General features: G+C 38.1%; 2 protein-coding genes across 3 annotated transcripts; one reads left to right on the top strand and one right to left on the bottom strand.

Moving 5' to 3' along the window:
- Positions 1–1,094: 1,094 nt before the first annotated feature.
- Positions 1,095–3,230, top strand: LOC137744816 (rhodanese-like domain-containing protein 9, chloroplastic). The gene is made up of 6 exons (XM_068484619.1): positions 1,095–1,242; positions 1,885–2,144; positions 2,309–2,459; positions 2,568–2,653; positions 2,745–2,849; positions 2,935–3,230. The coding sequence occupies exons 1-6, from the start codon at positions 1,199–1,201 to the stop codon at positions 3,003–3,005; spliced, it is 717 nt and encodes a 238-aa protein (XP_068340720.1). The 5' UTR covers positions 1,095–1,198; the 3' UTR covers positions 3,006–3,230.
- A 204-nt stretch (positions 3,231–3,434) lies between these two features.
- Positions 3,435–11,089, bottom strand: LOC137744815 (uncharacterized). Of its 2 annotated transcripts, none has more exons than XM_068484618.1 (9): positions 10,466–11,089; positions 8,938–9,078; positions 7,980–8,360; positions 7,160–7,264; positions 5,751–5,891; positions 4,801–5,004; positions 4,414–4,506; positions 4,163–4,271; positions 3,435–3,792 (listed from the first exon to the last, which is right to left on the bottom strand). In XM_068484618.1, the coding sequence occupies exons 1-9, from the start codon at positions 10,940–10,942 to the stop codon at positions 3,749–3,751; spliced, it is 1,695 nt and encodes a 564-aa protein (XP_068340719.1). In that variant the 5' UTR covers positions 10,943–11,089; the 3' UTR covers positions 3,435–3,748. The 2 variants fall into 2 exon arrangements, with proteins under 2 accessions (XP_068340719.1, XP_068340718.1); XM_068484617.1 differs by having other exon boundaries at positions 4,163–4,274; positions 10,466–11,088.
- Positions 11,090–12,750: the final 1,661 nt, after the last annotated feature.

Below are 12,750 nucleotides of genomic sequence, written 5' to 3'. Positions count from 1 at the left end.
TTTGGAGGATAAATTAGACGTTAGGTTCGCAACCTATATTAAATGTTAAGGGTTTATATGCAAGAAAAGAACGGTATTATACTCTAAAGTGTGTCAAGTAACTTAAGCTGACAAAGAATTGGATAAAATAGCTTTGAAATATAATAGTAAGGATGAAATTAGCAATTTTTAATGAATTTAGGATCTTATTTTATCGAAAAATAATTCATGGACCAAATTTTCAATAAGGTGATAATTCATGAACTAAATCGACATTTCTTTCTAAATAAAATAATTTACAAACAAGAGATGCTAGGGTTGACAGGGAAGTGTGGAACCAGAATTGGCACCACCGGAGATTCAGAAATCAGAGGCTGCCTCAGGCTGCTCATTTTGCCACCTCCTCCTCTGCTGCTGCTGATCCTTCGCTGCAGACACGAGAACGATGATGAAAGCAGCAACAGATGGAAGACAGAAACCCCATTATATCCTCCTGATGGACGTCATCTCTCTCTCTCTACAATTTTATACATGTGCAATAGCAATAGGATCATCATTTTAACATTTATATTTGGATAATATCTTGTGTTAATAACAAAGATAACTTTTCTTTGTTGGTCGGAGAAATTCTTCAGTCCGGAGGCCGGACAGGTGGCTCATATGGCCCACACACAAAAATCATCCCCTACTTCACCTTTCTGAGTTCTCCATGATAACTCGGCTCATTTGTGTCTCACTTCTCTCTCACACAACACTCATGGTTCATCTTCAACGGTGACCTCACACGATAAACTCTTTTTTTTTATATTGTTGAGAGTTGATGATGTGAGGACAAAATGCCCTACAATCAGTGCAGGATAGACCAATGCAAGGGATTATAAGATGTTGAGCTACTTTCTATATTGTTAATTAATTTTATGATAAAATCCGAAATCTTTTTATGATATCAGAGTCGGATTGTCTCACACAGAACTAATTTTGTTTGTGTATATGTAAAAGGGCTAGTAAGCCTAATTTCCGTAAAATGTATTCCTCATAAAGGGAGAAAAGACAACGAGCAAAAAGGTTGGGAAAATATATCTACTATCCAATACCATTTGCCACGTGGTAGAAACCCATTGCCGCATCCAAATTTCTTGGGCCATCATTGGCTGTTGATTGCGTCCACAAGTAACGGAGGAGAAAAGTCGGAAGTTTGAGGATTCCAGAAACTCCTTCGATGGCAGGGATTGGCTGTTGCTGTACAACTCTCTCGTCCTCAAGGTACCCACCCTGTCTTTGTTTTTATGTTGGAAGGACTGCATTTTTTTTACTAGGACAAGTTACTATTCTGAATACTCTCAGGTTCTCGATGGTGAGTGTTCTTGTTTGGTTGCTGAGAATTGTTTAGCTTGTTTTCAGACGAGGTCTAAAAGCGTTTTCAGATAATCAAAAACATTTATGATGGTGTTTAGAAGGAAAAGTTAAAAGTGGTTACGGAATTCTGGAGAATCACCTAGTTCCAAGTGTTTTTCGGAGAAGCGCATGTTGAAGAATAGATTTCCCATCGGAAACTTCACATAGTAAATTACAAATTACATTGTATGGTTTCATTTCTAATTGCACCGAGGCCAACAGCTGCCCAACCGTGTAGTGGTTCAGTTTGGATAATATCGCATGATTAGTAGTTGGCCGCTACTAAGTGCTTTTTGAGAAGCACTTTGAAATTTTACTAGAAACTTAGCACTTGTTTAGGTTCACATTCTCATATACATTACAAAATTTATCTTCATTTTGTTACATATTGTTTCTTTTTAGATCATTTTGAACTCGATTGAAATCATGATAATATGTGTCAGTGAATCTAGTGAAATTGTTACACACATATATGAAAATGAAAGTAAGGGGTAAGAATTTTTTTGACAGCAATCTCTACACATCTTGGTTGAAATTTGAGACTCGTACTCATGGTGGAGGAACCATCTTAGGGCAACCAACCCGTCGTCGTCGGAATTTCTCAATCAGAGCAGAAGTGAATTTTGTAAGTGCAGAAGAAGCAAAAGAACTTATTGCAGTCGAGGGATATACTGTCATTGATGTCCGGGACAAATCTCAGTACGAACGAGCTCATATCAAATCTTGCCATCATATGCCTCTCTTCATTGAAAACCAAGACAATGATTTTGGTAAGCAAGTCTTTCTTTGACAACTCATTCTGACTAACGTGGCATCATTTCACCGTAAAGTAAGAATAATCGAAACTGCTCATTCTATTTATCGTCATTTAAAGATCATCTCTAGAAAAAAAAAAAAAAAAGGAATTTTGATTTTTTTGATGAATTATGGGCAGGAACAATCATAAAGAGGACTCTCCACAACAATTTTTCTGGTCTCTTCTATGGGTTGCCTTTTACCAAACCGAACCCTGAATTTGTAGAGTCAGTAAAAAACCGGTTCTCACCTGAAAGCAAACTGTTACTGGTGTGTCAGGAAGGATTGAGGTTGGTTTTTTACCAAGTAATGCTAAGGGATTTCGATAGCCAAAAATGCTTCTGGCGGTGTTTTGTAAACAATTTGACAAGGTTCTTTTGTTTCCTTTTAATTTGAAGGTCTACTGCTGCTGCCGATAAGTTGGAGCAAGCGGGTTTCGAAAACATAGCGTGTATAACTTCAGGTCTTCAAAGCGTAAAACCAGGTTAGGGTTTTTGCTCCAACATCTTCGCTTTCTCCGGGATTATCTGCTGTTCAAGATTGATCGATGACGTTGCTACTCTCTGCTACACCAGGAGCATTTGATTCTGTTGGTTCGACGGAGTTGCAAAATGCCGGCAAAGCCGGATTAGTCACTATTCAGGGAAAGATCTCAGCTGTACTTGGAACTGTGCTAATCTGTAAGTCCTTTCGTATACTCTTAAAAGCACTTACGTTGCCATGATCCATGAGATATCATATCTTCTTTTTTTGATCAAATGCCAGGTGCATATTTGTTCATCACCTTCTTCCCCGATCAAGCAGAGAAGCTACTCGCAACTTTCCCGACCACCTAGCCCGAATACGATGCTGATATTTAGGGTTTAGGGTAGAAGGAAAGAGGAAGAAAATAGAGTTCTCTGTAAATTGTACTACCCCCGACATTGTAGCGCGTTTTTGCAACGGCAAACCTTGGCTTAAAAATTCATTTCAAAGGGAACTTCAATGGAAATCCACCGGAGAAAACGGTTCATTCAAACTCCAGTCCATCTAGTCAAACAACGAAATCTAACCGGACGGGGTTTATGTCAAAACAGTAATGCACAAACAACATTGAACAAGTTTTTGCTACCTTATTCAGGTTCCAAACCAGTAGATCATGAGGACAATCTACAACAATACACAATGACGTTCCAACTATAAAAAAAATTAATATAGAGAGCTAAATCGGTATAGAATTATAATCTAAAAACAAAACCTCGCGATAAAGTATAGAAACTCAAAGGTTAGAGTCGAGATCCAACATTCTAGACCCACAAAGAGAGAAAGGAAAATTCACAAGGCTGTGAACCTAGGTTAACAAAATATTACAGTAAGATTATTTTTTTACCCAAAAAAAATATTACAATGAGATTAGCAAATGTTTTTCTGATTCCATCTGTGCACCGTATCAATGCAACAATTATGCAGGGTACCATTCCAGAGTACCTGGGGTTGATCGGCAGCTGCCAACGGCACCACGAGCATGATAGGATTGAAGAATAAAACAGCAAGCTTCTTTCTGCACCGCTCTTGTTCTTCGGCAGATGATGCAAAAAAATCATTCTCCTTGTAGGCAATAGAGCTGACGGATGTTTCCAGAAGCTGTCACATGGATTAAATTAGATAAACAGGGATCAAATCGATAAGCTTTTCAATGACATCCTACTCATCTTCTATAAAAGCTCATGAAATTACATGTAATGGTATGTCTTTGGCACAATTTCAACTCAATAATAAGCAGTGATAGTTCACATAAAGCCACATAAAAGAGGTTATTAACAACTATATACTATTAAGAACACCAAACAGCCGTATGTCGCCTGAAAATGCTGACAGAAAATAACTATTGATAGATCAAAATAAAGGATATGCTGATTAACTTTGTTTTGCAAAGTGCTGATGATGTTCCAAAATACAATATTCTAGCACGTGTGTGTCAACGTGAGGAAACCATTGTAATAATGAGCATTACCATACAACCAGTCTTTAAAGTATACGTGGAGAGCAGTTGATAATTCCCGCTTTCTATTTTCTTCAAGAGGTGCTTCCTTCAATAATTGCTTTACCTCCCCAAGATTGTTCCGCTGCAGAAAAAGTTTAGAATAATTAAAAGAACAATCAAACATCAAGGGATTCTTAGTAAAACTGCAAGAAAATATCTACTAACTTCCCCAAATATATACATAAAAAATCTACACTAATATTAAGCCGGAGTAAACATACGTTTCTATGCTGGGAAGCCATATAAGCATCTGGTAATGGAAATGGGTTGTCTTTAGTGAAGCCCTGCGATTCACCTCCATACCAGTTTGGAATCTGAACATAAAAGAAACATAAAGGATGTAACTAGATAATTCAGAAAGAAAATGAGTAACTCTACAGCCATGGCCATCTCAACCACCCTCCCCCAACCAAATGAAGAAACATACTCATAAAATACAACTGTTATGCCCCGAAAATGCATGACTTTGTCCAGAGACTTTGTTGGTAGAGCCCTTCAGAGGCTTTTCTCTATTTATTTTCCGATAAAATTACTTCAGAAAATTAAGGAAACCCCTTTAATGCGCTATCCAAATCTAAATTAACAGTTTGTAGTAAAAATTATAGTACCAAGAAATTTGTGAACTGGTCAGGGTCTAAGTGTGCAGCGGACTCGGCCTGAGCCTCAGAGACACCTGCTGGATGAGATAATGAATCATGTGGGTCAACCGCTCCAAGTGGCAGGGGCTCATCCCATCTGTTGATAGTAGCGTCAACCCCAACTTCCTTCATGTGCTCCTCCAACTGACTGTAAAATGTATTGTATGGTGCCACCTGATAAAAGTTGGGAGGTGAAAACAAAGATCTGAACATGTTAAATCTTCATTAGAACTTGAAGAATAAAACACAGAAAACTATGATCATAACAAATACTTATTATGATCAAAGAATTTAATGCTACATTTCAGTAAAAACAATTTAATTTTGTTAAAGTCATAGTGTATTCAATTTGACCCCAAATATTCAACATAACACAACCATGCATACAAACCACTATACCACAGCAACTAAATGCGTCAAGACTGTCAGCAAACATCAGTTTGAAAGGATGTGTGCATGCGTGTAACAAAAACATGTTGACTATAAGTTGGTAAGTTTCGCATGACATTTCTTTCTTTTTTTACTCAGCAATTTAAAGAGTACAGGAAACCCTCTCAAATCTGAAAACAGATGTCAAAAACAACTATTACATCTGGGGGCATGCTATCAAATGTAGAATGGAAAGAAAGTTCATTTCTGATGATACGAATCACAATAGAACTAGAAGAGTGGCCAATAACATGCCAGTGGAACATATTATTGTTTTAAGTTCAATGCATATATGAGATAACAGAGAGAAAGTCATGGAGGTTTACAAAAAACAAAACAGGTCGAACCAACAGACCAGCAAACCCACATTAAGATTAGTTGTAACAAAAAGAAATCGACGTTAAGATATACTGCAGTAGATTATATTGTGAAAATTAATCTGCCCTAGTACTGGCTAGAAACAAAATGCAATCAACTCTTAGGGGCAAGACCTGCAGCTTATGGTTATCACCAACAATAAGTGGTCGCTGGTTGACCCCAAGGAAAAACATGCATTCGCGGCAGTTAGCAATGCAGATTCGATTTGCTGCTGTAATCACATGAACTCGCTCACAGTGTTCGATTCTCACAGCCTGCAAGAGACATCAGATCATCCAAGCTCTAAGATTCAAATTAACCAGGTGACACAACGATCCACGTTCATTGCATATAAAACAGTAATTACCGGGTGGGCCACTCCACATGACAGTAATAACTAATAAGTCATTATACAGAGGTAAGGGATCAAAACATGACTTTCCAGCATCATAAAAGCTCAAGACATGCTAAAATTAAGACTGGCCATTTAAATAGAAGTGCATAGTTGGGCAGATGTATATACAGGGAGCCTTTTGTTTTCAGATAATATTATAAAGTAATCACCAGACTATCAAAGCAAATAATGATATATAGTATTTACAGAATAAGGCTTTCCAGTAGAAAGCAAACATAAACAATCATTGAAACAGAGAATGTTTGAATTTTCACATTGAAACAGAGAATGTTTGAATTTTCTAAAGGCCGGTTTAGTGTAATATACAGACATTGGACTACTTCCAATGTTCACTAAAGGGCAAAACGTCAGGCCTAACAATTAGATGTCACAAAAGTTATTACATTTGATTAACTAAACCATTATGCAAGAACTGTAACTTAAAAACAAGTTGTGCAAAAACTTCCAACCAAAATTGAATGAACTTACAAGATAAAAACTTTGCATTAACCACCACATAAGAAGCATATGAGGTAACTCACAGAAACACCAATCAAATTATGATTTCACAAAAACTTCCGTCATTGTTCGATTGTGATCCAACCCAGTAATTTACACAATCATTCTATTATACAAGCTACCAGACAAACAAAATTCAAAAGCCTTCTTTTTCAGTGTTATATACTTACATGCTAATTTCATTGACTTTAAAAAGTCGACTGCAAACTAACTTTGTATTCGTAATAGGAAGGGGTAAATGAGTGCCAAAAGAAAGTAACTGGGCAGGCAAAGCTTAGTGGGAATGAAATGCAACGTGCCTACTTGCAAAGTCACTCTGAAGATATCAGTTATTAGCATTATTGCAAAACATCAAGTAACCAAACTCAACCAACTTATCTAATACTAAATTTTCGGAGATGAAGGATAAACAAATCCAGAGACCTTTACAGACCACAAGCTAATCATTCCGATACTATGTTTAAATTTACTAGAGCGAGAAAACTATTTCCAATTCAACTATAAACTTCACCACAGAAATAACCTTTTTTCGATATCCAACTATATATTAGGGAATAAGTACAACCAAAGTAGTCATGTCACTCAACAGTCAATAAGCCAAAGCATAAATACAAATGCCTTTCCTATTACCTTTCCAACAGCTCCAAGAACAATTGTAGCATCAGAGCATCCATAAACTGTGGCATATCTCAGAGGTGCTAATATGTAGATAACTGAATCGTGGCAATTTAAAACCTGAAATTGCAAACAAGTTACTACCAAACCAATATACCTCTTAGAAGGAACAATCCAATTTTAGTTCACTGCTTTTACGCACAAAGCATGTAAAGAAACATGTTGAGAAAAGATAACAAGAAAGCTAACAATCTTGACAAGTTTCATTAACCATGTGCATTATTAGTTCAATGGTCAATGATCTTTATAACTAAGATTAGGATCAAACCGAATGAGCAGCTACCTCCCTTCCTTATGCATAATAGCAGGACCCGACAGACTTGAAACTTGAATAAGTAAATGATAATTAAAAGTGAAAAAAATGCATTTATGAAATAATTTAAAATAAGTTAGCCAATTCAGAAACCAAAATATAGCATAGCAAAACCTTCAATCCATCACAAACACAACACAACAGGTGCATTCTCACAGCCCCAAGAGCAAATCCCCAATGTGGCATGCAATCACTCACATCTTCATAATCATTTCATGTCTATAACATGTAGCTATTAAGTTATTAGAACCCCAATAGAAATAATTACTTGATTCTTGTGCCTTATTAAGAATTGAGTTCTCTTCATTTTATTCTTTCTGATTCTAGATCCTGAACTTCTAGAAGTGTTGAATTTTGAAACATCCCGTAAATGTAGGACACAGAGGAAAAAAGAATGGATATTACATTTTTATAAACTAGTTACAAGAAAACATAAAAATGTCTTATGATTCATGAACAAACCTTTACAGAAGAACCTTTAAGATCAGATGATTGCTTTACAAGAGATGACTTAGAGATCCCCTCAATAAAACTTGGGCCTCTGACACTGGATGAGCCCTTGTTTGAACTCGTGCAGGCATCAGCCATAGGAACATCTTGGTCTGAGGAACTGGGTGGCCCATTTTCTTTTGGAGAAATCCTTTCTGAAATATGTTCCAAAGAAGAACCTATATTCTGTAGAACCCAATCGTGAACTTGTGCTGCAGGAACAGGAACATCAGGCATATCAGGATCTGAATTTGCAAAAAAGGGAGCACGTTGGCTGAATAGATTTCCTTCAGATCCTTTGTCACCAAAGTGAAGCAGAAACCCAAGGTGCTCAAATTTCTCCATGGTCAAAACCTATGAAGGGTTAAATCAGATCATTAAGTGGGCTTGGGAGATACCAACAAAAAAGATACAACTATAAATTCCATAACATAAATAGAAAGAAAAAAATCAGCACTGGATGTCTATGATAAAAACACTAGGATACATAAATTCTAAGGCGCAACTTATTGTCATCCAGATGAACTGTTCCACCAGAACCATGTGTTGGATTTATTGAACTGCATTTCCATTCCATTCCTGTCCTACTTTACCTTTTTTAAGATTAATAATAACCAAACTTCAGTAAATATCGTGCAATTGGAATGTAGAATGTAAGGTTCATTATTCAAACTTCAAACTTATCATGAAGAAATCACTTCCCACAAATACAAATATTCACAAGTGATGATAATTGGTGTTGCACTTATGACCCAACCAAAGCACGAATCAAGGATTTGGGTGGTGCTCACAGTACGAGTACTGTTTTTCTATCGAATTGGAAAAAAGTACCAGCAATCATTATCTTTAAATGCACACAATTTACTTTTTGGTAGCCAAAAAGGTGAATAATCGACTAAACCAGAGAAGATTAAGTAGTAATTTCACATACCAGAGATTCTTCGCCATCACCCTCCACAGGTTCTGCTAAAAGAGAGACAAGATTGGCCAAATGCTTTTGCAGATATGATAACTGGTGTGCTTCTTCATCAGCCTGTGATGGCATAAACCGCCGACTATTGCTACGCACAAGCTGTCATGTGTTGGAATTCCAAGTTTAATATTAGTTTAATCCAACAAAATAAATGTCTCAAATCAAAGTCCGAGCAATTAAATATAAAATACGAAATGTTTCAGGACACAAATGATGCAACAAGTTATATAGTATTGCCCAAATCTTGATACTGAAAATGCTTTAGTATAGCCCTAAACCCTATGTACTACAAAAATCATCCAAATGAAACCAAATCAACAAAACCCTTTCCTAAAAGTTTATAATCAACCTCGTGATTAACATTTTGCACACTATGAGTACATAAAGCTAATCAAACTGGGGCAGATACAATGTAGCACTGCCATTCCAAAGGAATCTAAGCATGCACATCCTGGAAGATAAAACTAAGAGTCCACTCACAACAGGCTGAGGTTGGTACCTGAGCATTCTAACAGTGCAGTTCAATCCAACAGTGTGGTAGACAAGGTAATGAATTGTTACAACTCCACCCTAAAGTTTATAATCAACCTCATGATTACTATTTTGCAACGCTATGAGTACATATAGCTAATTAAACCAGGGCAAACACAATGCAGCACTGCCATTCCAAAGGAATTAAACATACACATCCTGGAAGATAAAACTAGGAGGTCCACTCACTACAAGCCCGGATTAGGTGCTTGAGCATTTTACTTCAGTGCAGTTCAGTCCAACGACATGGTAGACAAGGAAATGACTTGTTATAAACCCACCCTAAAAGTTTATAATCAACCTCGTGATTACCACTTTGCAACACTGTTGAGTAAATAAAGCTAATTAAACCAGGGTAGGCACAATGTAGCACTGCCATTCCAAGGGGATCTAAACATACACATCCTGGAAGACAAACTAGGAGGCCCACTCACTACAAGCCAAGATTTGGTAATTGAGCATTTTACGTTCAGTGCATTCAATCCAATGACGTGGTTGACAATGCAACAAGTTGTTACAACCCCCACCCCAAGCACGCAATTGATCAAAACTCTAACCAGAACACAATGAATAGTAAAATTAGCCAAATACTAACCAAAATAATTTCCAATAATCAATAGATCAATAAAACTAGATTCCATTTTAATCCACATTGTATTCCAATACCAATAACTTTTACGCCCCAATGAACGAACACACACAAAGTTAAAAAAATTACCTGAATAAACCCATTTTCAACATGGCAGCAATCCCATGTCAAGAAAACCAACGTCTTGAATGAAATTACCACCCTTTTCGACTTAATTAACCAAAATTTACCCGAAATATGAAAACTAACCCCAAAAAGAAAGCAATTAATCGCAGTACACCAATTCCCAATCCCACGCATTGCACAATGCACCACCGATTAACTAAAGAAAGAAAAAAAAAGATCAATTCAGGAACAGCTTCTCACCTGCAAAGGCGACAAAGCGGACAAATACCCATCGAAAGCGGACGTCGAGGGCCAGACATCGGCGACGGCAGCCGAGTCCTTGTGCGTCCGCGGCAGCAACTTCTTGTACGACTGAATGTAGAGGAACAGAACCAGATCATGCACATCGGCCCCGGCCTTGTCAATCCCGTCCGGCTTGGCTTTAACGAGCGGGTCGGACTCCGAGTGCAGAACCGAGGCTAGGGTATCGAGGACGAGCTTTGCCTGATCAATGGAGATCTGAAGCGCCTCGGAGATCGCGGCCGAGTCGACCCGGTGACTCGGCGACTTCTCGATCAGCTTCTGCTTGAGCGGAATTAGGGTTTGGGTCGGGTCGGTGAAGATGAGCTTGGGGATGGGCAGCAGCCCGTGCTCGAACGGCTCGCGGCGCGGGTGAATCAGGAGGGCCGGATCCTTGGCCGAAGACGACGTCGTTGCGGGCTCGATTGGGTCGCTCATGGCTTCTTTTCACAGGAGGCAGCAAAACGCAGAGTTTTTGTGTAGACACAGATTTGTGAGTTGCAGATCTTCCAGAAATGAATAGAGAGAGAGGTTGAGGAGAGAGTGAGGGAATGATCCGGTGCGGTTTGGTGCATGGCGTGAACGTGTTTGATTGGAGGTTTGGGTTGTTCGGACCCGTAATACGTTGAATTTTGGCTAATTTCAAGAGGGTGGTGGAGAACAAGTGCATTAGAGGGCGTGGGTCCGTGAACCGGACATTTGTACAAGTAATTTGATAACAATTATCAAGTATGAACTTCTTTTAAGCTTTTGACCATAAAGTTGCAAGAATTTTAAAGTGATGTTAGAGAAGTCATGTTTTGAAGACCGTATGTCAATTGTATGTCCCATCTATTGGGGAGAGTTTTTCAAAGTGTTTGGAATACACAACGGTACATCACATGTCATTATATAAGAGGGACACTTGAAAAAAGAAAGTTTTATTCACTTGTAGAATGACATGAAGCATACTACTTCCTGTTCCACATTGAAAAATTTATCCTCTATTGGACGATTGGCCACCTTTATTATGTCGGCCGATACACCGGTGGTTAGCCAATCAACGTGCACCTACCGTGAAACGTGGGAGACTCGTTGGTTTGAGGGATTTGTATCCCTCAAAAAAGGAAACACACGACACAAGCTAGTCAAATCCAATCGTTGTCTCATCTAATCCACCGCATGAGGTTACTCTAGATCACGATAGTGTTCTGGAAGAGAAATAGTCGCCTCTCAAGAATTAAGAGATTTTGGTCTATTATGCTAGCTTGGATATGGTTTGGAATCGTAATGAGATTATCGTCGATGATGCATTTGTAGTAGCTACTGAGATTTTGATTAGCGATGACATCGGACCTCGTTTTGTTGATAAATGTCGATGTAAAACTGATTGGTCAAAATAGAAGGAAGCAATCTAGGTTGAACTTGATTCCTTAACTAAGCGTAAAGTATTTGGACATGTAACTCCAACACCATCTGCTGTGAAACCCATTGGTTGTAAGTGGGTGTTCGTAAAGAAGCGTAATGGGAATAAGAAAATGGTGCGTAATAAAGCACGCCTTGTGGCACATCTCTCAACACCCTAGACTTGACTACAAGGACACTTATTCCCTGTAATGTCATAATGTTCTGCTACCTTATCAGTCTGTTAACTTTCAAAATTTTAAATATGTAGCTCATGGACGTGGTCACAACATATCTTTATGGGGACCTAGATACATATATTTATATGAAAGTTCATAAAGGACTTCCGAGTGACTACTCAAATAGATCCCGGCCATGGAACACTTTCTCTATAAGATTGAGAAGTCTACATTACAGATTGATGCAATCTAGAGAGATGTGGTATAATCGTCTTAGCGAGTATTTGATCAATTGGTGATATGAGAATAACAAGTTATGACCTTGCGTGTTTATTAAGAGTCATATTCTGGATTTGCGATTGTTGCAATCTATGTTGATGATATGAATCTCAATGGGACTCCAAAGAGGTTGGGAAAATTGTCTCGCACCTGAAGCCGGATTTGAGATGGAAGATCTTGGGAAAACTTGATATTGTCTTGGCCTGGAGATCGAGCATTGTTCGGATGGTACTCTGGTCCATCAATCGAACTACACCTAGAAGGTGTTATCCACTTTATTGAAGATAAAGCAAAACCTTCGAGTACTCTCATGATTGTTCGAATACTAGATGTACAACAAGATCAATTATGTCCTAAAAATGACGATGAAGAGGTCTTGAAACCTAAAGTTCCATACCTAAGTGT

This window comes from Pyrus communis, chromosome 9 (assembly GCF_963583255.1).
Source record: "Pyrus communis chromosome 9, drPyrComm1.1, whole genome shotgun sequence".
Taxonomy (NCBI): Eukaryota; Viridiplantae; Streptophyta; class Magnoliopsida; order Rosales; family Rosaceae; genus Pyrus; species Pyrus communis.
Note: the sequence above shows the minus strand (reverse complement) of the source record. Positions and strands in the feature narration are given on the sequence as shown.